We start from the raw sequence: 26,411 nt of genomic DNA, 5'->3' as shown, positions 1-26,411 counted from the left end.
AGCTTAGCACATAAAGGGAAAGACAACAAACCCACAAGGGGAGAGGGAAGAGTGCGATAGAGCAGCCGAAAAAACGACAACTGAGATAAAACTGAGAAGAGGAAGATCAAACACTGCAGTGTGGCTCAGATGCGCGCCCCTGAGTTCGACGATACCTCAGGCAGTACTCGCTTGCCGCCGTTGCAGCATAAAGCGGTGTGGTACCAGCAAAAAAAAAAAGAGAAGAGTGTAGAGAGCCCGAAAAGCAAACCCGAGAGCTGCAGCCCAATCGAGGCGCCGCAGCGGAAGACCATGACGAAGGCTTTGAAGTAAAGAAAAAGAGCAAACACGAAGTCGATCATAACCCTGAACGACGCCGAGGCTGCAAGCCCATAAACTGAAGAGGTGTGAGTGCACTGTACCACTAAGCGATCTCCTTCCCTGAAGGAGAAACAAGTGCTGCCGCTAATTCACGACCGTCGTGTGATGAGCTTGGCAGATTCTTTTTTTCTTTGAGTGGGGACATAAATGTCCATTGCAGGTTCTCTACCAGAACGGTGCCCAGCCAGTGAGAAACGCGTCCGACAAATTGTCGAGGCTCGTCGCCTCTTGAATGAGGCGGTCGACTTGGTGCGGCACATCCAGGCTCTCCGCACCCCCGTTCAAAACGCGGAGCGAAAGGTAGGTGGTGAGCAGCGGTGCTGCAAACGAGTCCTTGGGCGAGTCGGTGAAGCCGGCGAGACTGTTCGAGCCCCACGACGAACCGTGAGGTTGAGAGTCCCCACCCTCCAAACGGCGAGAGGAGCGCATCATGGAGAAGGAGCTGTTCACCATGCCAAAATCCTGACCGGTGAGCTTTGCCTGCACACGTGCGAGGGCCAAGTTGCCTTGCTGGTTGCGCGTCTCCTCACCATTCTCGAACATTTGACTCTCCCCTGGCAAGGCGGAGTGCGGCGCCGGCTTCGATACGGACTTCGACAGCTGCATAGCAACGGGTTTAGCATCACCCTCCGACGCATCATCAACCCCCAAGCGGGCCGCAGCGGCAGTTTCGCCTGCTAAAGCAGCGGAAGCACTGTTGTTGGTCTCCTGCTGCACCGACTTGGACCCCGACCTCTCCGTGGTATCGTTGACCGCGTTGAGTCGCCAGTTGATGAGAGGGTCGTAGATGAAAGCCTCGAGAATCGACAGCAGATTTTCGCTATGGCGGTGGAGGTTTTTCATAGCCAACTCGCATGTCATGCGGTAAACACCATCGACGCCGGTGATACCGAGAGCGCACACTAGCAGACGTGTCAGGCGGAACGGAACAGCCTCGGCGTAGTGGGCGCGATGCATAGCCACCTCGAAGCAATCGCCAAAGTCGATGTGGACAACGGTGCCGTTGCCCTGCAGCATCAGGTTGTTGAGATGGCGGTCACCAAGGCCAAGGACATAGCCGACCATAGACATCGCAGCCAACGTCTGGCCGTAGGTTTGGCGGTAGCTCAGCCATTGCTCACACGTGTCGTTGTGGTTCCAGAAGATCTGACGCAGCTCGTTCTTTGGCGTGTTCTCCATTGCATAGTTCAGCAGCGCTTTGCGCTGCTGCTTCGGCAACTGGTGGTAGTCCTCGATTGTGTTCAGTCCGCCTTTCTTCATGATGAGGTTGACCTCTTTGTAAATGGACACCTCGTGTGCCTGTCTGTGCGTCTCTAGCATCTTGTAAATTGTCTCGGTGTTCTCCACCCATCCGACGACGCCGACGTTGTCAGTGAGGGGGATCACAGCGTACTGCGGGATGCTCAGTCCAATCGCACTCGCCGCATTATCGGACTGGAAGATGGTGTCGATCAGGCGAATGAACTGCATGACGCGCTCATCCTGCCGCATATCCTCGTGGCCCTTGAGTAAGAAGCGGTACTTTTTGCCATCGGACGCGTCGAGGCCGATGCGGCGCGGTTTCTGCTTGGATGGCATCACATACACCCTGCTGTGGAACTTGCGAATCGTGATGAGGGGCTTGTCGTGCTCGAAGGTGCCAGGCACTGCTACAATGCTGTCTTGAATGCCATCCAGCGTCGGTGAGACGTCGCTCATGTACAGCCGCCGCTCCAGCACGCCGCGGCGCAGCTGCGCGTATACCTGCCGCAAGAGACCCCATGCCTCGTCTGTTTTTGACGCCTCCAAGGCGATCTTGGCGTGGCGCAGCGTGTGACCAAACGTGCGCTCAAAGTTGAGCTCACTCGGGGTGGAGGCGCGGTCCAGCTCCTCGTACAGCGGCTGCAGCATGGAGAAGATGGTATCCGCGTTGCTCGGCTTATAGGCCGCCTGTTGAATCGCCACGTGCCACTTCTCTGTCCACAAAATGGCAATGCGCACCATCTCGTTGCTCACCAAGGACGCCTCTCTGACAATGCGATCGTTCTCTGGGATGTCGCGCATGCCCATGATGACGCGCTCCGCCATGTGCCGCCGCACCACGTCTGGCGACTTTTCCGCCACTGTGAGAGGGTAGATGAGGGCGTGAGAGTACTGAGACCCTACACGAATGAGTAAGTCGGTCAGGATGGCGCGAGCGTAGCGGGCCTCGATGCCGATGCGGGCAATGAGCTGCGGCACCACGTTCAGCCACACGTGGTCCGCCACCACCTGCACTCCGTAGTGCACCGCCTCGTTGATCTCCCGCATGCCGCTGTTGGCAAACCAGACTGAGAGAATGCGCAGTACATCCTGCATCACGAGGCTGCCCGGTACGTCGTTGCAGAGCTGAATGGACTTAAACAGGGAGGTGATGCAGGAGATTAGGTGTCTGTTCTGCACCTCGCCCTGTGTGCTCGGGTCGCGGGCGAGATCGCAATGCAGGATGCCCAGCGAGTGAAAGGCAGCGGCGCTGTTGGGGCCTAGCTCTGTGGCGTGTGTCAGCTCCGTGATGGCCTCCTCGCCGTACTCCGGGAAGAGGTACATGGTCCACTCGCCAAGAAGCAGCCAACACTGCCCCCAAGTCTCGGCTCGCGGGTCTTCGGCGTCGACCTGGACGGCGGACAAGATGCTCTTCAGCTCTACATACGCTCCTTGCTTGTCCTTGGCAAGGTAAACGTATTTGATGTAGGTGTGGATCAGCTCCGGGTCACATTTACATAGAACCTCAAGCGAGGCATCCTCGTGCAGCAGCCTTTGCAGGAGGTGCTCCGCGTGCGAGAACCACTGTGACTTGCACAGGGATCGGATGACATACACGTACGAGTCCAGGTCACTCTCCGGCTCTAGCACAAGTGAGTTGATGGAGAGCACCGTCAGGAGATCGTCCGGCCGGGTAGACATCTGTCCCAGCCGGCGATGCCACACACGCTTCAGCAGCGCCTGCCGCTCACTGCACGCCGTAGTGAATGAAACGAGCTCTTCAAAGTGCCGCAGGTGCTGCAGACGCGTCATGCCCTCGTACGCGCGGCTGTAGCTCTCATTCAACGAGTCGGCAAAAGACTCGAGCATCGACTCACGCACCTTGTCGGTATAATGCAAAAGCTCGCTGTAGCACTCTGTTCGAAACAGCGCGGCGCAGCGCTCAACGACACCAAAGTAGCTTTGCATGCGCCTGTCTACCGCCAGCTCGTCGAAGATGTCCCATGCTCCCAAGCAGAACGCTGCCTTGGCTCGAAAGGGCGCTACCTCGCACTGCGCGTCGGTGGGAAGCTGGTCCCAGTACAGCTCGGCGAGCTCCTGCACGCGGTTCGAGTGCCCCAGCGCTTGCTCACACCTTAGTACACCCACAAGCGACGCCACCTCGAGGCAACGGGTATCGCAGCTGGCCATGCGCGCCTCATATCGTCGCAGCGCCTCACTCCACCAGTTGAGCTGCTCCAACGATGCAATCTCCTCAAAGCCGAACTGCTCAGGCGCGAAGATTTCAGAGAACTTGCGGGTGAGCATCTTCAGCAGCCCGTTGGCTGTCATGGTCATGTTCAAGTGCCGGTAGTACTGAATGAGGTCCTCAGCAATCGTCATGACACGACGCATCTGGTTGTCCTTGCGGTCCGTAATCTTGCAGAGCTTGCGTGAGAGGCTCTCAAAGAGCACCTCGTTGAAGTAGATGGCCTTGGTATGCATCTCCCCGCTGAAGGCGACAGATGCTAGGACTTCCAAGTTCATCAGCGGCGTCGGTATAGACTTTGTCCTCTCCTCTACCTCGTACGCCAGCAGCAGTTCAGTATGCGTGTGTCCCTCAATAAGGCCGCGAATGTCGCTGACCGCACGCACTGGATTATCATTGATAGCGAGCAGCTGCGCGCCAATCGGGACGCCGGCGCGAGCGCCTACACCATTCGGGGCCAGCTTCGTCACGATGACACCTAGTGTGGGGTCCTGGTCGTAGTTGATACCAAACTTCTGACTGGTCGACTCCCGATCCACGCTGAACACACTCTCTCGCATCACCTTGACGAACTTCACGTGATCCTCATCTCGCTCGCCCTCCATGAACTCGGCAAAGCAGAACAGCCCCTGCTTGACGTCCGCGGGTGCCGCAGCAAGCGCGCGATCAAAGATCTCCATAAGCTGCGCCCGCAGCGGCGTGTCAAGGTGCCCGCACACGGCAGTTACGGCAAGGGGGAAAAGATCCTTGGCAAGCTCCGTGTTGCGGTCCGCGACAGCGCACGTGTCGCGCAGCACGGCATACGGGGAATTGCGCAAAAGCGTCACTGTGGCGTTGTGGAGCCACAAAACCCAGGACTGCTCGCGTTTCTTTGTCTTCGCCACCGGCAAGTTCGCCAGTGCCTGAATGACCTTCGCCCCGACCGGACGTGGGCTCTCTTCCCGTTGCTCTACCCGGAGAATACCCAAATTACGTCGCATGGAGGACTTGTTGTCTGTGGCTTTGCGGCTAAACAGACTACATCGCGCCGCGGTGTCCATGCCGGGCTGAAAGCGGAAGTCAATCATCGTCTGACCATGATGGTGACGGACGTCAAGCACGTCGATGAGAACGTTCTCCGAGCACGGCGTGCTGCGCAACTCCTGCTCGAACTCATCCTTCGACAATCGCGGCAGATGCGACACCACCGTAATGGGGCGGTCCGGATTAAGGTCTGTGCCATTCGACGTTGCCATGCGGGTCTTGGCGCCACCGGCGGCGCTCTTAACGAGGTTGACGAAGTACTGCGGTGGAAAGTTCTTGCGCACCGCCACGCGCTCGATTGGCATAATGAATCGTTTCGCCGGCATCTTTACCGTGTCCACCAGTGTCGCTAAGGTGTGTAGGCCAACATCCATCTCCTCGTTGCTTTCGGCCAGCTCGATGTACCACATGATGGTGTGAACAATTTGCGCGCAGCAGTGCTTCACGAGGGTCAGCTGCTTCGCCATGACGAAGTTCAAGAAGTCGAAGCAGGCGTCGTTGACATTTTTAGACTTGGAGAGCTTACCGTCAGGCGATGCTTTTGCAGGCTCGATGCACTGCAGCACGTGTGGCAGAATCATCTGCAGCTCCTTCTCATGCATCACTGCTGTAAACGACTCAAGAGATTTGACAACGCGCTGCACCAAGTCAAGGTCGTTCTTGTTCTGCGAAAGCCGCTGGTGAATAAACTCGACGGCCCACCGGTTGTCGCGCATGTCCTGCGCCGGAATCCCCTTTGCTAGGCTGTCAAGCAGCTGCACAACGTACGCCCTGAAAGGTCTCTGGCTCGCCTGCGGGAGAAGGCAAAAGGCTTGCACAGACCGGAGTAGGTCGTAGCCCACAGATGGCGCTACAGTCTCCTTGAATTGACAAAGGAGAATGGCAAGGTCGTTCATCAGGCCCAGTACCGTCTCATACAGAAATGCCCGCTCCGGGTCGCGCAGCCAGGTCTGCAGTTGCGGAAGCAGCTGGGTGAGTAGATTAAGTTCCACCTTTCCCTCGACATCGTGCAGCATCGATCGCACCGCTGCCAACGTGTCCACCTGCTGCTTTGGATCCAACGCGAGCTGCAACGAGCGCACGAGGTAGTACAGTACTGCAGAAGCGTAGCGCTTCGGCATGTCGGTGGAGACGCGCAGTCGTGGCTTGCAGTGAGCCAGTGCCGGCGTCACCACCTCTTCTTCTTCCTCCATCTCATCCGACTCCACCTTGCGGAAGACGTGACGCATCTTTACGGGGGTCACGGCACCGATGGAGCTGAGCACCTTCATGGCAGCAATCGTCACGGACTCTTCTTCTTCCGTCTCGCGGCGGATGATACGGGCCACAGCCCGGTACACCTCACTCAGCTCTGAAATGTCGGTCTTGGTGATGTGACTGATGAAAGCCGCCAGCGTCTCCAACGCCTCGCGACGTCGCGTGCACGAATCCCCGCCGTTGGCAATCATGAGGAGCGGTCGAAGAAACAAATGAGGATCGAAGTGGTCTTGCGGTGCTGTCCGCTCTAGGATTGAGCGGATGAGCTGCAGCAAAGCGATGGAGAGCGATCGAGAGATAAAAGGCTGCGCCTCCAATCGCTGCAACACAATTGTCACGACAGTGCTTCCTTGAATTAGGAGGGCATCGTAGTCCACACACATCTTCAGCAGTCCAGCCATGCACACCGCGAAGGACACAGACGCGTCCATGGTAGCAACATCGTGCAGCATGTATCTCTGCGTACGCTGCAGCTGCGGCTGCACTATGGAGGGGTGATATGGGAGCAATTGGCACAGCAGCGTCAGTGCCTGGGCCTGTGTTGCTTTATCGTTGTCGTTGCGTGCCATAAAGATAGCCTCCAAGTTGTCCGCATGGCACAGGTACGGAAAGAAAGACGCGGAGAACTGCTGCAACGCCCATAGCCGAATCTCAGGGTCGCGGTCGGCCACGGCGACGTCTAGCACACGCTCCACCGCGTTACTCACGTTATTATTTAGTCGCTGCGCGTAACCATTTGCCTTAGCCACGTCCGCCTTGTTGCGCTCGATAACGATCTCGCAGAGCTCCAGCGCTGTGGTGACAGCGACGCGCCGCACACCTGGGTCGTCGTGCGAGAGGATCTCCAGCACTTCGTCCAGCTGCTCCGTCCGCTGCAACGTTGTGAGCAGCGGTAGTGAGTGCAGTATCACCGGAATCGGTCGGTTGACGCCTACGTTGATGCGCAGCTGCGCAAGCCTTGGGTCGTCAAAGCGAATCCGAGTCCCAGCGAAGCGTAGTAGCGCGTTCACTTTGCCAAAGTTCAGCAGTTCCTGCTCGGTGCCCAAGTAGCCTTCTAAGAGCGAGTAGATCGGCTTCATCTGGAGATCGCCGTAGCGGTCCCGAATGAGCTCCAGCAGCTCATAGATGACAGGAACATAGGGCAGTCGTTGAATGCACGCACAGACCGCCTTTACCACGGCCCCACCTAAGCGAAGCTCTCTCTCTGAGATTAGCATCTCCTTCAAGAGCTCAAGCCCTTCCGTTCCCACCTCCACAGAGTCGTCCGAGGAGATAAACTCTAGCAAACGCGTCCTCAGCGCTTCGTACCAATCCCTTTCCTCTTGGCAAAGAAAACAGGCAACTTTGCTTGCTGCAGCTACAGCGGCGACTCGCGTAGCGACGGAGTAGACGGACCAGTCCGTTTCGCAGAGAAAACTCACCAGCCGCGGCAAATTCCACGGAGCCGAAACAAACGCTGGCGTCACAGCAACGTGAGCCAAAGCGGAAAGGACACCGACCAGCAGCGACTCATCTGCCGCGGTGCGCATGTGGCGCAAGACAAGGTCAGCCACATCTTTCGCCACTTGTGGCGTCACCTCATAGCAGTTCTTCACAAGCGCGGAGGTAAGGCGGATGAGTGCTGTGCGGTGCCACACATTTCGTGTTTCCATCGCGTCCTTCAGTGTCACCAGAGGCGCACAAGACGACGTGAGGAGCTCCAGCAGTGTTGGGTTTCGTTTTATGATGAATGCAGCCGTCGACACAATTTTGGCGAGCACCTCGCACACAACAGTGCGGCGGTGCACATCAGCCGCGAAGAGGTCTTTCAGAAGCGCTTCCACGTGGTCTGTTAGAAGGTCTGTCGTCGTGCGAATGTTATCCTCGAGTACTTCACCGAGGCACTGAATTACCTTCAGGCATTCTTCCGGCGTGGTGCACTTAAATGCACGACTCAACAGCAGCATGAAGCAGCGACTTCTCTTCTCGTGTTGGTCCTTCCACTTGATGTCAAATACGACGCGAAATGAGCTGCATCCCTTGTCCACGGAGTTGCAGAAGGCACTATCGATCAGGGCAATGACACGCTCATGAAGCGATTCATTCGCACCAAGCTCCTTTTCATGTAGAAAAAGAGTGTCCATCAAGGCGCTGAGGCACTCCTCGGAGCGCTGCCATCGGTCCTTCGATGTGCTATTGAGGTTAGAGAAGATGGAGCTAAGCTGCTGACCCAGTGCAGCTGTACTATCGCTGCTGAAGAGCTTTGTGACAGAGATGTTGCCCATGTCTCCAGCGGCGAGCGTCTCTGTCATCGTGGCTGGCTACAGTGCGTGCGCGGAAGCCAGTGAACAGCTGGTGTGTGTGTGTGTATGTGTATGTGTGTGGACAGTATGGAAAGATCACCAACCCAACTGCTGACGCCCTGCATTAACCTGAAAAGAGAGAGGGTCACAGAGAAGTCACCGCGTTAAATTGAGCGCGTCGAAGCACGTGTTACGCACTGATGCCACGGGAGTGGCTGCAATGACTACTGAAGACAGACAGACACGACGTTGCCCCCGTTCAACCGCAGACAGAACAAAAAAAAAAGAGAAAAAGAGAGGGAACAAATGTGTATGTGTTTGGGGTCCTTGTCTGTGCGCCTGTAACTTGCTCTAGCCTCCCTAACAACCCCTTACATGGATTGCCTTCAACAAAGAGAGACGGCGCGCTCTAGATAAGTAGCTATAAGGGGCAAGGAGCTGATGAAGGGTGAAAAAGAGGCAGAAATAGGGAAATAGTGAAGAGCGCGTACAGACTGTCGACAATGGTCGGAGGGGCTGGAGCCTAGAGGAGAGAGGGGAAGCAAGAAAGCGGAGAAGTCGTGAAGGTTTGTAGCAAAACACGCGATCAATGAGCACAGCAAGGAATGAAGGCGGTAGGAGAGAGCAGCAGCAGCAGCAGCAGCAGCAGCAGCAGCAGCCAAAGGCGTGGAGGCAAGAGAGCGAAGAGGTGCAGCAGCGGTGCAGTGGAGATACGAAGGACAAGGAAAAGAAAAAAAAACAGGAAGGGCAAGGTAGAGGCAAAGTGCGCGCTAACATGCAAATGGAAAGGTGGTGGCTGGTGGACGAGAGAGATATGTAAAAAAAAAAAGGAGCACGCGAGGTAAAAGGAAATAAGCGAAAGAGGCATTCAAAAGCACACGCGAAGCGACAAGAGAACAAACGTCGGCATCCACACACGCTCCGACACGTGTGCACGAGAAGCCTCCACGACGTCGTCTTCTTCTTTTTGAGTGAAGGAGAAAGGGGCAAGAAACGAGCAGAGAAAGCGAGCGCGAACAGCACACGAGCAGCTGTCGTTCGAAGCACGTGCCCGCGCAGACAGAAAAAAAAAAACAGAAAAAAAAATGCACGTCGATGTGCGTGAGCTGCGCAGAGGAAGCCTACACTAATGAAACCCAGAAAAGGGGGAAATTAACCACGATGTGCGACAGCACACTACACCACACAGGTCTCGTGGCGCCCTCCGTCTCACTGTCTCCTACTTTCTTCACAAATCACCCAATGCGACGTACCAAATTGGGGAGGAGGGAAGCCCCCAAGAATGAAACTGGCGCTGATATCCTATGGTGAGAACATACACAGGAACACGCGCAGGTGCACACCGAGACGCTTTGAGCGGCCACACAGTCTCAGACACAACGAATTTGCGCACCACAGTGTAGGCGCCACAACTTGTAGGAAGGTGCAGAAAATAGAGGAGAACAGGGGAGGGGGAAAGGATATTGCTCCTTTTCGTTGTTCGTATGAAGAAAATGAGTTCTGCCCAGGCGTCCGTGTTGCCGGGCGTGAGCCCCTATGTGCGTATGTCTAGAACAGAAAGAGGGAGGTGGTGAGTAAGAGTGTGTTGGAAGTGGTGAGCAAGTCGTGTATTCGGCGGCGGAATGAAAGAGACTCGTTTTCGGGGGTGTAATGAGCACAAACAACAGCAGAGATACGGCGCAGGTGCGTGGAGGCGGCAATGAGAAGATGCGAGAGAGAAAAATCGTCGCAGAATCACACGCCGAAAAAAAATCCGTCCGGGTTTCTTTTGCGTTGCTGTCGACCCCTTGGCTCGCCTCTCTGCTCCTGTTATGAAGGCTCTCACTGCTGCTTCACCGCAGAACACTGCTAGTCCCACAGCCTCGCTGAGATGCGGAGAAGATTCAGAACTCGTGAGACATCCACGTCGCAGCCGGATTGGCACGCGCATGCGAGTGCGGTGGTTGTGTCAGGGAGTTGGTGCACTTGCAGGTGCTGTGCTGCATACGCGTGAGCGCACAGAGTACAGAACATGAGAAAAACACACACACACACTCACAGGGGTACGAAATGACAGAAGGCGCAGGCAAAGCAACCGCGATGGTCGTTTTATTCGAATACACGAGTAAATGGGAGACGAGAGAGGAGCTGCGGGTGTGTGTAGGCGCACAAGAGAGGCGTGTCAGTGGGCATCAGAAAAGGATTCCAACGCAGTCAAAGGTGATGAAGTGTAGTGTGCTGAGGCTAATACCTACACAGCGCCGCACGGCGATATGAGCTATGAATGGCCATCATCACTGAGCCTTTGCTAAAGGCCGCTTCATCCGGTCTCTCGAGTCGGTACGTTAACCGCTCTCGGGACAACGCTAACAAAGGAGAAGTGGGGCCCCGTAAAGGTACTCCACGCGCACACGCGCATAGCGGAGAGCTCGAGCAGGGCGGAGGGATTCGCTAACACTGTATTACAGCGACCCTCACGACGGCTTTTCCTTTCGAGTCTCTTATGAGTGATGGGCTTTTCTATACCTCGCAGCTTTTCGTCAGAATCATATCTTGGGGTGCCGTACTGCAGTGACGCCGGCGATCGGTCGCGCCTTTGGATCGACTCGGCGCCTAAGATGTCCCGAAACAGCTTCTCGCGTCATTTTGTTGCTCTCCTACTCCTTTGTGTTTCTCGCGTAGCTGGGCATAACTGTATGCACCTCCGCTGGCCTGGGTAGATTGGACTGTCAAACACATGAGCCTATGAGAATATCTTTCTTTCGCGTGTTCATTCTTTACTGGAGAACAGAAGGCGATCTCCCCTCGGCTCCCGGTCTGTCACAGGCCCATCGCGTGGTGCACAACCGCGAGGCAGACGGGCTGCAGCGGTGCCGCCTCGGTGGCCAGCGCGCGACCTCTGCCTCCAAACACCAGTCACCTGCTGCGCAGCTCGCCTCACAGCCGCTGCCCGAGACGAGCTGACACGCTGCCTGTCGTAGGGATGACCCAAGCGTGCTCACTGTCGCGGCTCGCTCCGACGCAACGCCATCCAGGACCCAACCTCACCCCCGGCATTCGTAGCGCTACATCGCTCTGACCTCCCTACATCCTAGGTGCCTGGCCCTGTCCAGAGGCCGCTCGGTATACGCAGGGAGAGTGGGAGGGGGCGGGTGGCTGCGTGGGCTTCCCTCCCACACAGCGGGGGAGGGGGGGGCACTGAGCCGACGGACACCACACACTGGGGTGGGTCTATCCGCTCCCAAGGGTCAAGAACAAAGTGCAAAATAGGGAAGAAAATGAACACGGAATCGAGCACAACACGTACTGCCTGATCGAAGGAACAAGACCGCTCGGCCTTTTTTTGTTTGCTGAGCGATGTGAGAGAAAGGGAAACAGTGAAGCAGGTGTAGAGAGCGAAAATGGTGGTCACGTACGACCAAATTGAACCGTGAGGGGTGCGCCAAAAAGAGAGAAGCATTGAAGAGAGATCCCTGCTTCGGTGTTCACCGCTCCGCTTCCTGCCCACGGTGGTAACGGAATGCACACGTCCCCGCAAACACACGCCTCTACGTTCGTTTCACAACCCGTGACGGCAGAAGAAGCGGAGGAGGTGCAGAGTCGTTGACGCAATGCAAGAACAACAACAACAAAAAAAAGGCCAACCGAATCGGAGAAACGACTTCAAAACGTGTGATGTACAGACAGCAGAGTTGGGACAACGAAAGAAAAGGGGAGTTCAGTACACGGATGAAGCGCTTGAGAGGACGCTGAAAGAATCGTTGCGGATGCACGGCGACAAAAATAATAAGACGAAAAATCGATAGACATACACCCGTACACACACACATCACATATCGCATCACAAACGAGTGATTCAGTCAGAGAAAGAGGAAGAGCGGCGATCCAATGCCACTCGATGTCGGCGAAGGAGAAGAAAAACAGTTCTGCGTCAAGGCGAAGTCGCCCCCACAATAATGGACAGTATAAACACCGAGCAAATCAAGACGGAAAGGGGATGTGCACACGCCACGCGCAGTGCGAGGAAGCACACAACTGCAGCGACAATAACAAGCAAACCCCCAAAAAATTCATTCCTGAAAAGGCGAAACAAGACAGAAAGACCAACTCAACAGAGGCTAAGAAGCAGCACGAGTCAACCTCCATGAACCTCCCTCGTTCATTGTTTCCTGTTGATGCACACCTGCGGCTGCCACAGTCAGAGGACCCTTCCACTCCGCCACTCCTCCCAGGCGTCCCTTCCTCTGCAATTCACTGTCGGCCTACAGTTTTGAGAAGACACCTTGCATAAACTCCGCCTCAAGGTCGACATCCACGCCGCCCTGAATCGCGGCCAATCCCACCTCCAGGATAGCTTTCTGGAAGAAGGGTGGAAGCCTCAGCGGAGACTCACTGTTAGCAAGCGGAGCAGCGAAGTCGTTCCACGCTTTAGCTATGGCCTTTTCCAGCTCTGTCGTATTGACATCACCGATGTTTGACGCCTCGATCTGCACAGAGACGTTCTCCACCGGAAGCAACTCGTAGCTGATTGAGCGACCTGTCTCGGCGCTGATGTTACGGACCCCGCACGCGGCAGACAACCGAATTGCCAGTACAGGAAGAGGCCTCCGGGTGCGCCATGAAGAAGTCTTCTTGATATCGAAGGATCGGGAGACAGCGGCGGATCCTGCACATGACCCGCTCTTCTTTTTGGTGACAATGTCAGACAAGGTCGCGACTTGCCACATGGATTTGGGGTGCACGTACAGTCCGAGAATGAGGTCCTTCGCAACCACCAATACTTCGCCGTCTTGCGGCACGTCGAGTACAGGTGCCTTTGCCGCCTGCACGTCGGTGTACAAGTAGCACTCTCGGCACGCCTGGTACAACTCAGGAATAATATCCTCGAAGAGAGATGTGTTCCACTCCGCTGGTAGGTCATGCTCCACCCGCAAACGTCCCGCCTGTGCCGCGTTGTAGAGAAGATTATTCACGCTTGTCAGGGTGGTGCGTATGGCTATGTCGCGAGAGATGAGGTCAGGCATCGCAGACGCGGTAGGCGCTGGAGCGCAGCCAAAATCAACCGGGTTTAAATCCAACATAACGCGAAGCGTGTCCGCTGTCATCACGGGCGGTGTCATGGCGCGGATGCCAATTTTCGCAAAAACACCATTGAGACTCTCAGCTGCCTTGCTTGGCGCTTCTTCATCCAGTTTTTTCTTGATTTGGCTGACCACGAAGGCGTCAAAGTCACCAATGAAGATTTCCAGCACTTTCTGTGCAATGCCGCACGCCTTGCTGTCCAGCTGATGGTAGACAACCAGCTGGCCCCAGTCAACCTCTAAGTGCGGGAACGTCGCGCTCCACCGTCCATCTGGTAGCAGCGTGAGACGCAGCACTGCCTCGGCATCGGTTTCGTTCAGAGTGACCCAGAACGTGCCATCGCACCGTATTCCCATGTAATGAAAAATAAATCGCGACTTCTCCACCTCCATAGCAAATCCCTTGGATTGTAGGACTAAACTCTGCTCGTCTGGCAAGGCAGTATTGACGGTGAGCGATTTCAGCTTAAAATGCTGTAGTACCATTTCGCCTACCCACACATGGTCCACTTCCTGCTCGGGAATGACGAGGGTGTTGTTATCCTCTTGAATCTTGGGAATGACAGCAGCTGCAATGAATCTGTTTATAACGGTCGACGTCACCGCCACAGAAATATTGGCTGGAGGGCAGGGGACGATGTTATTGGCATCTGTCATGCGAACTCTCGACAGGGGACCTGTAGACATCGTCTGCAGCAGAGAGATGACAGCCCCGCAAATGAACAGGAACACCAGCCACGGCAAGCAACGCCACCACCTCCGTGCCCCGACTTTGCCGCTGCTTCGTTTTCCATACACCGACATGGCGACAAACGCACAGCGACGAAAGACACGTACAAACAAGACAGCGGGAAACACAGGGGGAAGGGGGTAGAGCGAGCGGCAGTAGCGAGGAGAGGGAGAGAGGTGACGCGTAATACTGGGGAGACGACGCGGCAAGGCGGTCGTAGGACACAAGCCAACACGATGAAATAAATAAGGAGGCACGGCACAACGGACTGGAGTTGTGGGTACTCGCGTAGAGACGGCGGCGTTTATGTGCTCTAGGAGACAAGGGTAGAGGAACCCAACGGGCAACGAGCAAAAAAAAAGAAAAAAATTGAATAGTGAGGCGCAGTAGGGGTGGCGAAGTGTGGCACTTGGGGCTACGTGAGGACGCGATATAGACAGTGGCAAAGAGGACGCGCCATGCAAGGCAGAACTGCTGCGAGGCAGCAGCGTCATGTATTCACGAAATAGAAGAGTGGTGAAATAAGATGAGTTGGACAACCAATGCCATAAAAAACATGTGAAAGAGAGAGAGAGAGAGCAGAAGAGGGTAGGAGGGAACGACTTGCTAGAAATCCTATCTTGTAGGCGCGGTACATGACCTTCTCGCCCTTCCCCGCCCCTCGTCCCTGCACGCCGCTACGTGGGGCTCTGTTGCTCGCATATAGCCCAGAGCGAGTGCGGAAAGCACCTAGGCTGCACCTTTTGGCGTCCCAGTCGGTGACATCTGCCTCGTATGATTCGCTGGTGACGACGGCCATACCAACGACAAGCAGAGTGCAGGCGCACACTTCTTGCTCCAGGCATTGATGGTCAACTTGTAGCGCTGGCAGAGACACTCACAGTCGCAGTTGATGTCAGAGAGAGAAAAAAAGAAACCTTGAAAGGAGCAGACGCCCCTATCACACACACACACACACATCCTATTCAGGGATACTAAGAGCTAAGCGTGGCGCTTGACCCTGAAGGATCTAAATCGCAGCGACGCGCACTGCAGCAGTCCGTGCACTAGAAAGCATTGGCGCCACACCATCTGTTCGCTTTTAGAAGAAGGGCAGAGTATGCTCGCCTGCGATTGAGAGAGGCGCAGAGTGCACTTGTGCGCTTCTACACCCTCCTTTACAGTTGTAGGAGCGGACTGACGGATCCGTAGTGCCGCAGCGCAGAGACGGATGAAACCGACGCTGTAGCACCTGGTGGTGCGACGGCAGTGAAAGACTCCTGAAGTGGTGGTGTATAGCAAAGGCAAAGACATCTCAACCTGTCGGCCCCTCCAACAAGCTCCTTCATCTTGGCACGTTGAGACATCGAGACACCGTCCTCGTTGAGAATGTCCTCCATGCGGAACTCGGCCCACTGCAGTGCGGCATCATCGCTAACGTGCAGCGCCACAGATGGAGGAGCTGGCAGCGGCAGTATAGTGCTGGGAGTTGTTGTCGCGTCTTGTAAACTGTTCACAGAGGAGTCAGTGGGTCGCGGTGCGGGGCAGTCCTCCTCGGATGCTTGCTTACGAGTGTCAGTCAGAGATGTGGTGCGCGATTCCCTCGCGTACTGGACCGCAAGTCGCTCAAAGACCTCCTTTAGAACCAACAATGACTTGTCTGCGGTATTGGGTCGCAGGTAGTCTTCGAGCAGCACACACAGCGAGGGCTGCGGGAGGGCGGAGATGGGGTTATTTTCTATCATGACAAGACGGTCCAGGGAACGACCGAGCTGCCTGAGGTCCTTTACACACATGTTGGAGCCGCGGTACCAGCGCTTGTGTCGGCTAATAATGTGATGGAACCACTGCCGTCGTCCGCAGGCTTGCCCGATCGCATGAAGGATGGGATTCACGTAGTGCGCTGAACCGGCAGTCCACACAATGACCTCAACAGGAAGCCGGTGCAGTGACCGCAGCAGCTCGCCAACGTAGGGACGCAGATGAATGGGGCCGTCGCGAGCGCCGACAAGCGTCTCATCCAGATCAAACACAACAGTGAACCACGGTAACTGCCGCCGTTCATCTCCTCCACCATCAGCTGTGTCAACAGCGATAGCGGAGAGAGCAGGCACAAGCCAACGTTGCTCACCTCTTGCCATCGCCCGTCGCTGCCTGCGGGTGCTGTGTCGCTGCGAGGTCCCACCCATTGCCACTGCATCCTTCACGGCGGTGTCCAAGTCACTCAACATGGTAGTGCTCGGACTCGGTGACGGCCGTGCAGCGTTCGTGAGGGACGCGCAGCTTTCCGACTTCTTCGCCATCCGCCGGCGGTCAGGCTTCGTGGAGTGCCGCCACACACGAGCGTGGTGCGCATCTTCCCAGCCTGTGGGCATGAAGCCGCTCATAAAAACAGCCCCCATGCCGAGCATGTCCTCCATGTCGGCGTCGGCGTCGGATGTGTCCTCTGAGTCAAGCAGGAAGTCCTGCATCTGCTCGTTCACGAGGTCGTACTCAGAGTACTCGGAGTCGCTGCCTGAGGCCTTCACAAAGTTGACGAATGTCTCTGTCGTGCACGTGGTGACAGAATAAGGGATGGTTACCTCCTCAATCTTGCAGTCGACATCGGCGTTGCCAGGCAGCAGGCACTGCGTGGAATGAGTCACACGCAAGGCGCGGCGTGGAAAGCTGTTTCGGTTGTGCCGCGTTTGATGACGGTCAGTGCGCAGAGAGGAGGTGCAGAACGAGCGCCGCAACGCCTTGTGTGGTAACCGCTGCGGACGACTAAAGCTCATCGTGGTGCCAACTAGACTCTGCCTTTTTTTTTGGGGGGGGGGGTCAACTCTGTCTTTCGGGCTGCGTCTTTGCCTCTGTTGATTCTCTCTCGCTTGCTCTTTGATTCAGCCTACGTGTAAGAGACTGTGAATGCTGTACTGACACCCTCGCCGGCGAGGTGCGAGACCCACGCTCATTCGAGGAGAACAAGGGGGAGAGACGTCTGATTTAAGGTCGCTAAATACGAGCTCTCTCGTCGCTATCAGCGTGTATGGCTGCGTCTTCTTGTCTACCCACGGCAGACTTGGGGAACGCAAAGTTCAACTATCGATCGAACGGGATAAGAGATCTCTGCTGTCGCACCGACAAAGCAAAGGAAAGGAAGCGAATAAATTGATGCAGCTATGCTTGCATGTGGGTAAGTGCGCGTGTGTGTTATGCGGGTGCAGGAGGAGCGACCACGAAGCCCATCCAACGTACGCTTCTCCGCCGGCACTAGTAACTCAACATGCAACGCCAAACAGAAAGAGCGCTCGTGATAACGCGAAAAGCTCAAAAACCGACCAGTGTAACCCACCCGTGAGCGTTTCCTTTAGAGAGCAAAAAAGATCGGAAAGGAGGCGGAGAGTGAGAGAAGGAGTTGGAGTGCCACGAATGGGGTGTAAGTCGGTGCGCCAACCATCAGCAAGAAAGAGGCACGATAACAGTACTCTCCCGTCTGAGCGTGAACCATGCAGGCAACGAAGCGAAGGAGAAGAGGAGCAAAGAGGAAAAAAAACGATATGCACGCAGTGCACAACAGAATAAACTACTGCGTGTGTGGGTCGCGATAGCTCTCAATGTGCTTCTCTCCACTCCACCTCCATACCTGCCACGCATTGCTTTTACCATTCTCCTCTCAAATACACTTCATTCACCCACGCTTGTGAGAAGGGAGGACTGGTTGCCTTCAGGAAGAGGTACGCGCTGTCAAGCACGGAAGCAAACCATCCTCTACCGTTTCGACTCGGTACGCGTGCCGCGGTGGCAGCGGTCGTCTCCAAAGCCTTGGTAAACTCAGGCATATTGACCCATAGCCTAGACGCGCCGCTGAACCTGTGGGTGATTTAGATGAGGGTAACCCTACAACGCTGAAGAAGACGTGGGCTACGTGAAAGACAACCGGTCGACCGAGACGATCAAAAAGGCAAAAAAAAATATCGCCCATACGCACACAAGCGTGAGCGCGGTGCCAAAGAGCGTCATCAACCGCAGCCTACACCACACAGGTCAAGTCGCAAGGAACGCCTCCCCCATGCGCTGTGAAGGGGGGAGGGCAAGTAACGCCCTGGCAGGCACACGAAGCAGGAAAAAGGTGGAGAGATTCCCCCAACACACACACACAAAAAGGCGAAGACTGACGACTTAGCTTGCGCTCATCGTGCGCAAAGGGATAACGCGGCACACGCGCCTGCTGGCGCATCGCGAAGCAACCAGACACGCCCTCTGCAGAGTGTGAAACGTATTACTTAGTGAAGAGCCCCTCCTCCTCCAACTCACGTTGTCGAATGCGCTCATTACGCGCCTCGATCTTCTTCTGATCCTCGGTGGCCAGGTCGTACGGATTGCCTCGAAGTCGATACCGTGGGTTCACCGCGTTCATCTTGCACAGCGTCCAGTTACGACGCTCGAGAAAGCAATCGTTGGTGGCGATGCAGTCCTCTACACTTTCCTTCTCCTGAAAGCACTTGGTCATGACGATGCATTCGATGAGCGCATTCTTTGGCCGCCAGCAGATGCTCTTGTGCTCCTTTTCCATCTCCCCTTTTGTCTTTTACAGCGGGGTGTGGACTGCCTTCTACCTACGGATCTCTACTGGGCACAGATACCTAAAAAAAAAAAATGCAGCCAGGGATCCACGTGCTGCTGGTCACCTGAACACGAGAAGTGCGCCGAGGAAGCACGAGGTGCGCCTACTACATGCATACCGCGTGTCCCTGCAGCACGAACATCAACGGGGATGGGGCAGAAAGAGGAGGTGTTTTGTGTCGGTAACGTGTTCATGCGGACGTGTTTGACGTGCAGTTTAGCACAGCAGAAAAGGGTAAAGGGGGAAAGAGAAGGAGAGAAATGATGAGACGAGCATATCTGCGCAGCAGTGCCGGGGCACTCAAAGGGGAACGTCTATCTTGACGACGTCAGCCCTCCTTCCTCCCTCCACACCTCAATGTCACCAGCAGTTGTCTCTCTCTTTCTCCGTCACTCCCCCCCCAGTTCGTCATTTACTCACCGCGTCATTGTAATCGCGTTTGGCAAAAACTAGAGGCAGCAACGAGGGACATGTGCACACATGCGACCATGTGTGAAGAAAACTAATGAATGTCATTCAAACAGCAAGACACTGTCGACTCCGCCCAGCTAAACTATCCCGTGGCACACATCCAGCTCATCCGTGCACTGTGCTCTTTCCTTGCTTCTATTAGTCGTGCGCAACACATCTACGCCTGTCAACACGCAAACACGCATTTGTTCATCGAGAAATATCGATAGAAACCGAAAAAGAGTGGGAGGGGGGGAGGAGGCGCCGCAGAACGCGGCTCAAGGGCGCCTCACTGGGGCCATAGCGGCAAACAGGTACTCCTCACCGGTCATTCACGCAAGGCGTTCAGCATTGATGGACTTGATCGACGTATGTGTTCCTCCCAACGCGCGCGCGCACACGGAGGTGCGCAATCACACGCGCTCCTCCATCATGTAGATGTGCTTGACATGCCGCCGGCGGCGGTAATGGACTCAGGCACGAGCACCTCGACGGGCGCTTTAGGAAAGCGCACACGCACTGTCGTTTCGACGCCAAAGGTACAGTAGATGTCGATGGAGCCGCCCCACATGCCCATGTACACCTTCGATGTGGACAGTCCAACACCGAAGCCACCCAGGTGACTCTCGTAGTGATCACTTGTCGTCCAACCAAACTTCCAGATGTTCTTGAAGTGTTGCGGATGAATCCCACCAGCGTAGTCAATGAACTCCACAACCACCCACGTATCGTCGCTGGCATATCGGATGAGCACATCAATCTCAGGCCTCAACTTAAGTGTCGCTGCGCAGGCGTTCTTGAGGACCTCACGGAAGGTGTACGTGAGGTGGCCTTCCACAGAGCAGATACCGAGCGAGGAGACTGGGGTCGGCCGCGTCTCCGGCAAATCTGCGGGACACGAGAGAGGCGATGTGGAGGAGCTCACCAAAATCCCGGGCGGAGTGCTAGTGAGGATGCGCTTGTCTTCCTCCAGGTGAATCACTAACGAGTGCACGCTGTCACTCTCCACCAGGCTTGAAAAAATTTCAACAACAGCGCTGCCGGCTCGCCGCAGCAGCTCGACCAAGTCTGTGTTGGAAAAAATAACCTGCTGCGTGTCAGCAGGATGAGTCAAGTAAAGAAGGTGTTCGTGAAGGACGCGCCACGCAACTCGGCGTCGGCAAAAGCGAATGAACCACCCGTTCAACTCGTCAGACCGGATAGCCGCTTCGTTCACCATGACGTCCAGCAGCGACTCACGCGGTCGAAGGAGTTTGAGTGCAAGCGTGAGGGGGATAGTCGCCTTCCGTCGATCCCAGATGGAGAAAGCAGCTTCTACCTCATCGTGCGTCATGGCAGCACTCGACAGGATTCCGAGAGAGCCAAAGCTGTGCGTTGTCGATGTTGAAGTCAAGGAAGAAACGCCGGTGGCGCCAGTGCCACCCTCGGCGTCGCGCAGCGCATGACTGCTGGTGCTGTCGCTGCTGGAATACAGCTCTGTCGGCTCGTCGATGAAGCTGTCGTCGTCCGTGTTGCGGAAACGTGAAAAGAGGGAAAGTGAGCTGCCGTAGTCATGCCGCTCAAAGTTGATATCTGTCGACCTCTCGAAGATTCCTTGGTGCGGACACTGCTCCAGACTTCGGTGAAGGGCGACGCAGTAGTTAAACTCGCGGAGGACGTACGATTTGACCCACCGGAGACGATCTGCGTGTGGCTTGCGCATTGTCTTCTGGATGATCGGGTCAGAGAACGACTGGTAGCATTTTGAGGTGCGGATAGCCATCTCTCGCACAATCTGATGCACAACGCGGTTCTCCACCTGCGATGGCTGCAGTTTGCTCAAGGCCGGCAGATCTAACGGAGTTCGCGGAATTGTCAGGTAATGCTGCAGTGCCGTGGAGTTACAGTGGGGTCTGCGGCTAAAGGACATGGCAAAGCTCTGTACTTAAAGTGAACAAAATGGGGAGGGGGGCGGGGGGCGACGAAGAAAAGAGCAGACAAGGTCGAGGGGAGAAAACGCCGACTGAAAAGCTAGCCGAGCCAGGACCACCCTCCCCTGAATACGACAGTCAGTCAAAGTGTGTCACCACACCCTCCTCGTCGCAGGCAAAGAACGGAAGTATGTGAGCGGGAGAGAGAAGGAAGACGCGAATCAAAGGGAAGTGGACCAACAGAAACAAGAACAAAGTTGAAAGTAGCCCAACAATTCAGTCAGAGAGGCGTCGAGGTGCGCGCTGCCTGTTGAATAATTGTGCTGAAACCTGTGGCAGGGATGCGACCAGGGCAAGAAAGAAAGGAGAAAAGGGAAAACGAAAACGAACAGGTTGCGTCGCTCCCACGAGAAACACCAAGTGGCGCCCAGGCAGGAACTCTTCGATGCGGCCAAGGCTAACAAAGAAAAGAGCCCCAAATGAATGTCGTCTGTTGACGCGCTGCTTCACCAACTCTCGGGCTTTCTGGGAGATGCGCAACTCTGAACGGGTGCAGCACTGCAGATGCGCACATGGCAACGTGAGAGAAGCCACTTTTCGTACCGGTACTACCGCCCACTTCGCGTAAAAAGGTAGCAGTGGTGCCTCAACATGACACGCAAACGTAGCGCTAATGTGCACCCAGCCCACCGTTTCCTCAATGTGCGCCTGAAGACCCGTGTGCTTGTGCAGCTTGAAAGAGTAAGAGCAGAATGGATGACGAATAAAGAGGGGCCACGAGATCGACGATCTATCGACCTTCTTGCTCCCCCGCACCTACAGTATCTGCTGCGGGAGTGCGTACACACGTGGGTGTGGATGATGGCATCGGTAATGTTGTTTTCAACAATGAGGGTGGACGAGATGGGGAAATGGAGAGGGCCATTGATGTGAGAGACACCAAGAGGAAAAAAGAAGAGAGCAAAGACGGGATCGAGTTGTGTGTGTGTATGTGTGTGTGAGCGTCAGTTCTGCAGAAGTAGAAGCACATCTGCCGGCATGCTAGTAAATAACGAGCAGCTCGCCACATGGGCGGGTAGGAGACCGCTGCCTCTCCTATATGAGACACAAGCGTCGAGCGGTACAAAACCAGATTTTGACTCGAAAGGAATCGAGAACGAATTGTGTGAGAAACTCAGCACCGCCCACTACGGTGAACGTGAGTGGGCCGAGGAAGCTGCGGCGACCTTGAACGCCCTCCCTCGATCCAATCAGTAGGCCCAGAGGCCAGCATGAAAATCCTTCTCATAGGAGGGCGGACGGCATCCGTGCACGTCATCAAACTTCACTACGACAATTGCCTTTCGAGCACCACAACACACCTTCAGTCTCACAGGGAGCAGCACACAGTCGTCTTCTTCCGCTACTCCCTTCTCTGCTCTAGAGCAAGAGATCAGCTAAACTCGGCTCCCGGTCTGTCACAGGCCCATCGCGTGGTGCACAACCGCGCGGCAGACGAGCTGCAGCGGTGCCGCCTCGGTGGCCAGCGCGCGACCTCTGCCTCCAAACACCAGTCACCTGCTGCGCAGCTCGCCTCACAGCCGCTGCCCGAGACGAGCTGACACGCTGCCTGTCGTAGGGATGACCCAAGCGTGCTCACTGTCGCGGCTCGCTCCGACGCAACGCCATCCAGGACCCAACCTCACCCCCGGCATTCGTAGCGCTACATCGCTCTGACCTCCCTACATCCTAGGTGCCTGGCCCTGTCCAGAGGCCGCTCGGTATACGCAGGGAGAGTGGGAGGGGGCGGGTGGCTGCGTGGGCTTCCCTCCCACACAGCGGGGGAGGGGGGGGCACTGAGCCGACGGACACCACACACTGGGGTGGGTCTACCCGCCATTAGGGGGCGGCAAACAGTATTCCTACACGAAGTGTTACGAGGGCGCCAGAGTGGCACTTTGTCCTCAACACGCTCGCCTGCCGTGACATTGTTTTACTCGTTTCCTGTCGGCCACTCGCCTTAGCTGAACCCGCTGCTGCTCTCACGGTCGTGCGCACGCCAACACGACTCTGCTGCGGCTTTTCTGTGATAGAAACTCATTACTAGTTTTGGAAAGCAAGTCAGAGAAGAGCCGCATTCGGTGTCCGATTGGATCATCTCCTATGACCTTCATTGCGTCCAATGACCACACACGTCTCTCTTATCAGCTACCCCAAAGAGCCTCACACACATACAGACATGCAGACACACGTGCACAGCACATACACAACCATTAACACGCGCCCACATGCAGCTGACAGGATGTTTTCTTTTGTCTGCTATTAGGGAAAGATGGACAAAAGGGCTGAAGCGTGCATAGTTCGTGTGCACTCGCTGTGAAGCGCAGCGTGTTCCCTTTAGTGTGAAATCCCCATTTCTGCTCCCTCCTTTACTACGCTCTCCACCACCGCCACCCCTGTCAACCGTTGCATCAGCTCTCAGCACTCGTGCTGGGCAGTACTGTTTCCTAATGCCATTCCCCCTCCCTTTCGCTGAAGGCGACACGAGCGACAATGTCGATGATAACTAGAGCAAGAGAGGAAGGGACAAGAGTCACCAGCAGCTGTACCAGAGCAGCGCAGAGGACGAGGATCAGCAGACGGATGGCGTATACGGGGACAGAGGAAAGAGAGAGGAGAGAAAGTGAGGAAAGTGGCGAGTCACGCAAGAATCCCACGGACGGAAGGAGCGGGCAGAAGAGGTAAGAAAAGAGTAAAAAAGAGTAGTAGCCCACAGCGAAACGATTGGGGTGCTGGGCGCGATGCAGACAGAGAGCACGTCTGATAAGGAGAAAAAACTATTATGAGTGCCTCAGCTCACCCTCGAAGGGTCCAGCATGCAGTGTTCTGAATACCATTCATGTATCCCCCTTTCATGCTCTATTCTGCTTCTTGCGAGTGCGAAGGAATGCGCAGCTTCACGTGGCCTTCAAGTACATCGCAGCAAAGCTATTTGAGCCTGGGAACGCCGTTACATGTGAGCCCCCGAAGGGGGGGGGGGAAACGATCGCCTTACTGGAGGTAGACGTCGAGTTGGTCGGCGCAGTTCGACGACGTCGCGTTGCACAGAAGATTTCGTGTGGCCAAGCCATCTTGAATGCTAGACTTCAGAGAGAGAAGGTCCCGCTCCGCCATGATGTTCTGCGTGTTCACCACCACGCGCCAGAAGCCCAACTTGTCGTCGTGAGAGCGCCAGTACTGCAGAACAACACGAATGTCAAGTGGGCTTCCATTGTAGTAGACCTGCGAAGTTCCCATCACCGTGTACTCAGCGAACTTCGTCTGAGACAAACGTGCTTTACTGGTGCTCAACTGATGAAACCCCGGAAACACCGACTGAAGCTGCGTCACCGTTGTCACGCGGTTCTTCTCCTTCGTGAGCAGCGAGCTTTGCTGCAGGTACTTCACTGTGCTGTTCATAAGAGACAGAGCCTTGATGCGGTACGTCACCCTCTCATAGTCCACGTTGGCCATCACCTCCATGGAGATGGGTGGATAGGTACCGCACAGCTTGTCGAAGAGGGTGCGAAGTTCGTAGTGGTAGCTCAAGCCATGACTGCGACGAACGAGACGGAACCCATGCCTCGCTATGAGGTTAGTCATGGTATCAAGGACGTCAAGCTGCACCACAGTCGGCGTATCGTCGTTCTGAGGAGGAAAGTCCAGTAAACAGCGACGCTCCGCCATAATAGCCTGCAACGCCGTCACCACGTCCTCGCGGGTGGAACCTGAACGCACCATGAAATCAAACTCGATCTCGTGTGCGCGGTCCTGGCACCGGGCCTCGCGGTGCTGCACCGCCGAAAAGGTCATAACGAGGGCAACGATAATGACAGAAAACACCAGGACAAAAGTCGCGATGCGCCGCTGTAGCACAGTCGCGTCGAGGTATGCCGCGTACTTATTGGGGTCTGCAAGGTGTCCCATCGCGGCTGTGACTCAGTTAGTGTGGGGCCGGCGGACAGTAACGCGATGATGGCATCAAGGCGTACAATGGGCCTTGAAAAAGGAGGTGCGAGTTAAGCGACTGAACGCGCAAGATCAACAGAGTGAGCGCTCTGGTCGCGACAAAGCGCAGACGTGACGAGAAGAAGAGGCGGTGCGGCAACAATAACAAGCAACAGCTGCAACGACGCTGTAGGGAAGGAGAGGGGGGAGAGGTGGCAAACAGAACGGTAGGAGGAGTACAGAAAGAAACTCAACTGCCAAAGGGGGAGAGAACTCTCCCGTGCGCTCGCGGGAAATAGTCAGTCGGTCTCACTTCCACTTTACAGAGCAGACAGTCCAAGTCAGGGAGAGGATACATGGGGAATGTCGTGCCGATGGCAAGGTTGGTGCTGGTACACAGAACCGCTCCCTCTATCCCTCTCGGTGAAGGCTACGAGGGGGAGCTGTCGCTCGCTTCAGCGCGCACGCTCTTGTTTCTTTGGTTCGTTGAGCTTCACGTGTTGCATAGTTGTGTACGTTACATCAGCCTAGTAGAAAGAACAGAGTCGGACCAATACGTGATACACAGAGACACCCACATCGAAGGTGCAGTAGCGCCACAGCATGTCGTGACGCAGAGACTCCTCCCTCCCCCCTGACAGCACGCGTCGCTCGCGTAGTCAGGGAAAAAAGGGCTGTAAATGCCGAGCCACCGTTATGGGTGAGGGAGAGAGCAGCACGAGAGACGGTGGTGGATGGGGGAGGGGGAGGGGTAGGGGGAGGAGGGAGGATATGTACATTACCTGCGAAGCGAACAAGCGAAAGAACAAAAAAAAATAGAGAGCAAAGAGACGATCCGATAGAGAGAGACCAATGTGTGCGTGTATGTAAGGTGGAGGACTTTGGGGGGGGGGGGCAGGACCAGTTGTGTGTCATCGGCTCAGTCCCCCACCCCCTTCACCGAGGTGTGTGCGTGTGTGTATCGCACGCATCATCACCACCGCAATTAAATGAGGGAGGTGGAGAAGATGGCGAGCGTCACCCCCGCACGCACAACGAGAAGAAAAAGAGAGGAGTACGAGACGACGAGACATCGAGGCGATGTCCCGCGAGAGCGTCATACATGCGCCAAGCGACGAGAAAGAGAATGCCAAACAGGGAAAGAAATTAAAGTGAAGTGGGCAGAGAGGGAGGGAGTTGATTACCGCGGAAATAAAATCAAACGCGCGCACACACCCTAAACAGAACGACAAGGCGAGCAAAGAAGAGAGGGAAACAACGAGAGAGGAGGGGCGACAGAAGGCAGCAGTGAGCCCACGATGTCAACAACAGCGCAACCATCC

At 55.7% G+C, this 26,411-nt stretch overlaps 6 protein-coding genes across 6 annotated transcripts, besides 2 other annotated features; all 6 read right to left on the bottom strand.

Annotated features, from left to right (window-relative positions):
* Window positions 1-525: 525 nt before the first annotated feature.
* On the bottom strand, window positions 526-8,400 carry TOR3 (target of rapamycin kinase (TOR) kinase 3, putative; the record flags this gene model as incomplete). Its single annotated transcript, XM_010700268.1, has 1 exon — window positions 526-8,400. One exon carries the CDS (start codon window positions 8,398-8,400, stop codon window positions 526-528), a length of 7,875 nt encoding a protein of 2,624 aa, XP_010698570.1.
* Window positions 8,401-11,128: 2,728 nt separating this feature from the next.
* Window positions 11,129-11,601: a repeat region.
* Window positions 11,602-12,632: 1,031 nt separating this feature from the next.
* LPMP_203670 (expression site-associated protein 5 (ESAG5), putative) lies at window positions 12,633-14,255 on the bottom strand (the record flags this gene model as incomplete). Its single annotated transcript, XM_010700267.1, has 1 exon — window positions 12,633-14,255. The coding sequence occupies one exon, from the start codon at window positions 14,253-14,255 to the stop codon at window positions 12,633-12,635; it is 1,623 nt and encodes a 540-aa protein (XP_010698569.1).
* A 1,083-nt stretch (window positions 14,256-15,338) lies between these two features.
* LPMP_203660 (hypothetical protein) lies at window positions 15,339-16,934 on the bottom strand (the record flags this gene model as incomplete). Its single annotated transcript, XM_010700266.1, has 1 exon — window positions 15,339-16,934. One exon carries the CDS (start codon window positions 16,932-16,934, stop codon window positions 15,339-15,341), a length of 1,596 nt encoding a protein of 531 aa, XP_010698568.1.
* A 1,484-nt stretch (window positions 16,935-18,418) lies between these two features.
* LPMP_203650 (cytochrome c oxidase assembly protein, putative) lies at window positions 18,419-18,712 on the bottom strand (the record flags this gene model as incomplete). The annotated part of the gene is made up of 1 exon (XM_010700265.1): window positions 18,419-18,712. One exon carries the CDS (start codon window positions 18,710-18,712, stop codon window positions 18,419-18,421), a length of 294 nt encoding a protein of 97 aa, XP_010698567.1.
* Window positions 18,713-19,643: 931 nt separating this feature from the next.
* LPMP_203640 (hypothetical protein) lies at window positions 19,644-21,122 on the bottom strand (the record flags this gene model as incomplete). Its single annotated transcript, XM_010700264.1, has 1 exon — window positions 19,644-21,122. One exon carries the CDS (start codon window positions 21,120-21,122, stop codon window positions 19,644-19,646), a length of 1,479 nt encoding a protein of 492 aa, XP_010698566.1.
* Window positions 21,123-22,530: 1,408 nt separating this feature from the next.
* Window positions 22,531-23,007: a repeat region.
* Window positions 23,008-24,153: 1,146 nt separating this feature from the next.
* On the bottom strand, window positions 24,154-25,068 carry LPMP_203630 (hypothetical protein; the record flags this gene model as incomplete). Its single annotated transcript, XM_010700263.1, has 1 exon — window positions 24,154-25,068. The coding sequence occupies one exon, from the start codon at window positions 25,066-25,068 to the stop codon at window positions 24,154-24,156; it is 915 nt and encodes a 304-aa protein (XP_010698565.1).
* Between the last annotated feature and the right edge of the window lie 1,343 nt (window positions 25,069-26,411).

This window comes from Leishmania panamensis (genome assembly GCF_000755165.1).
Source record: "Leishmania panamensis strain MHOM/PA/94/PSC-1 chromosome 20 sequence".
Classification (NCBI taxonomy): domain Eukaryota; phylum Euglenozoa; class Kinetoplastea; order Trypanosomatida; family Trypanosomatidae; genus Leishmania; species Leishmania panamensis.
This window is presented reverse-complemented; position numbering and strand designations above follow the sequence as displayed.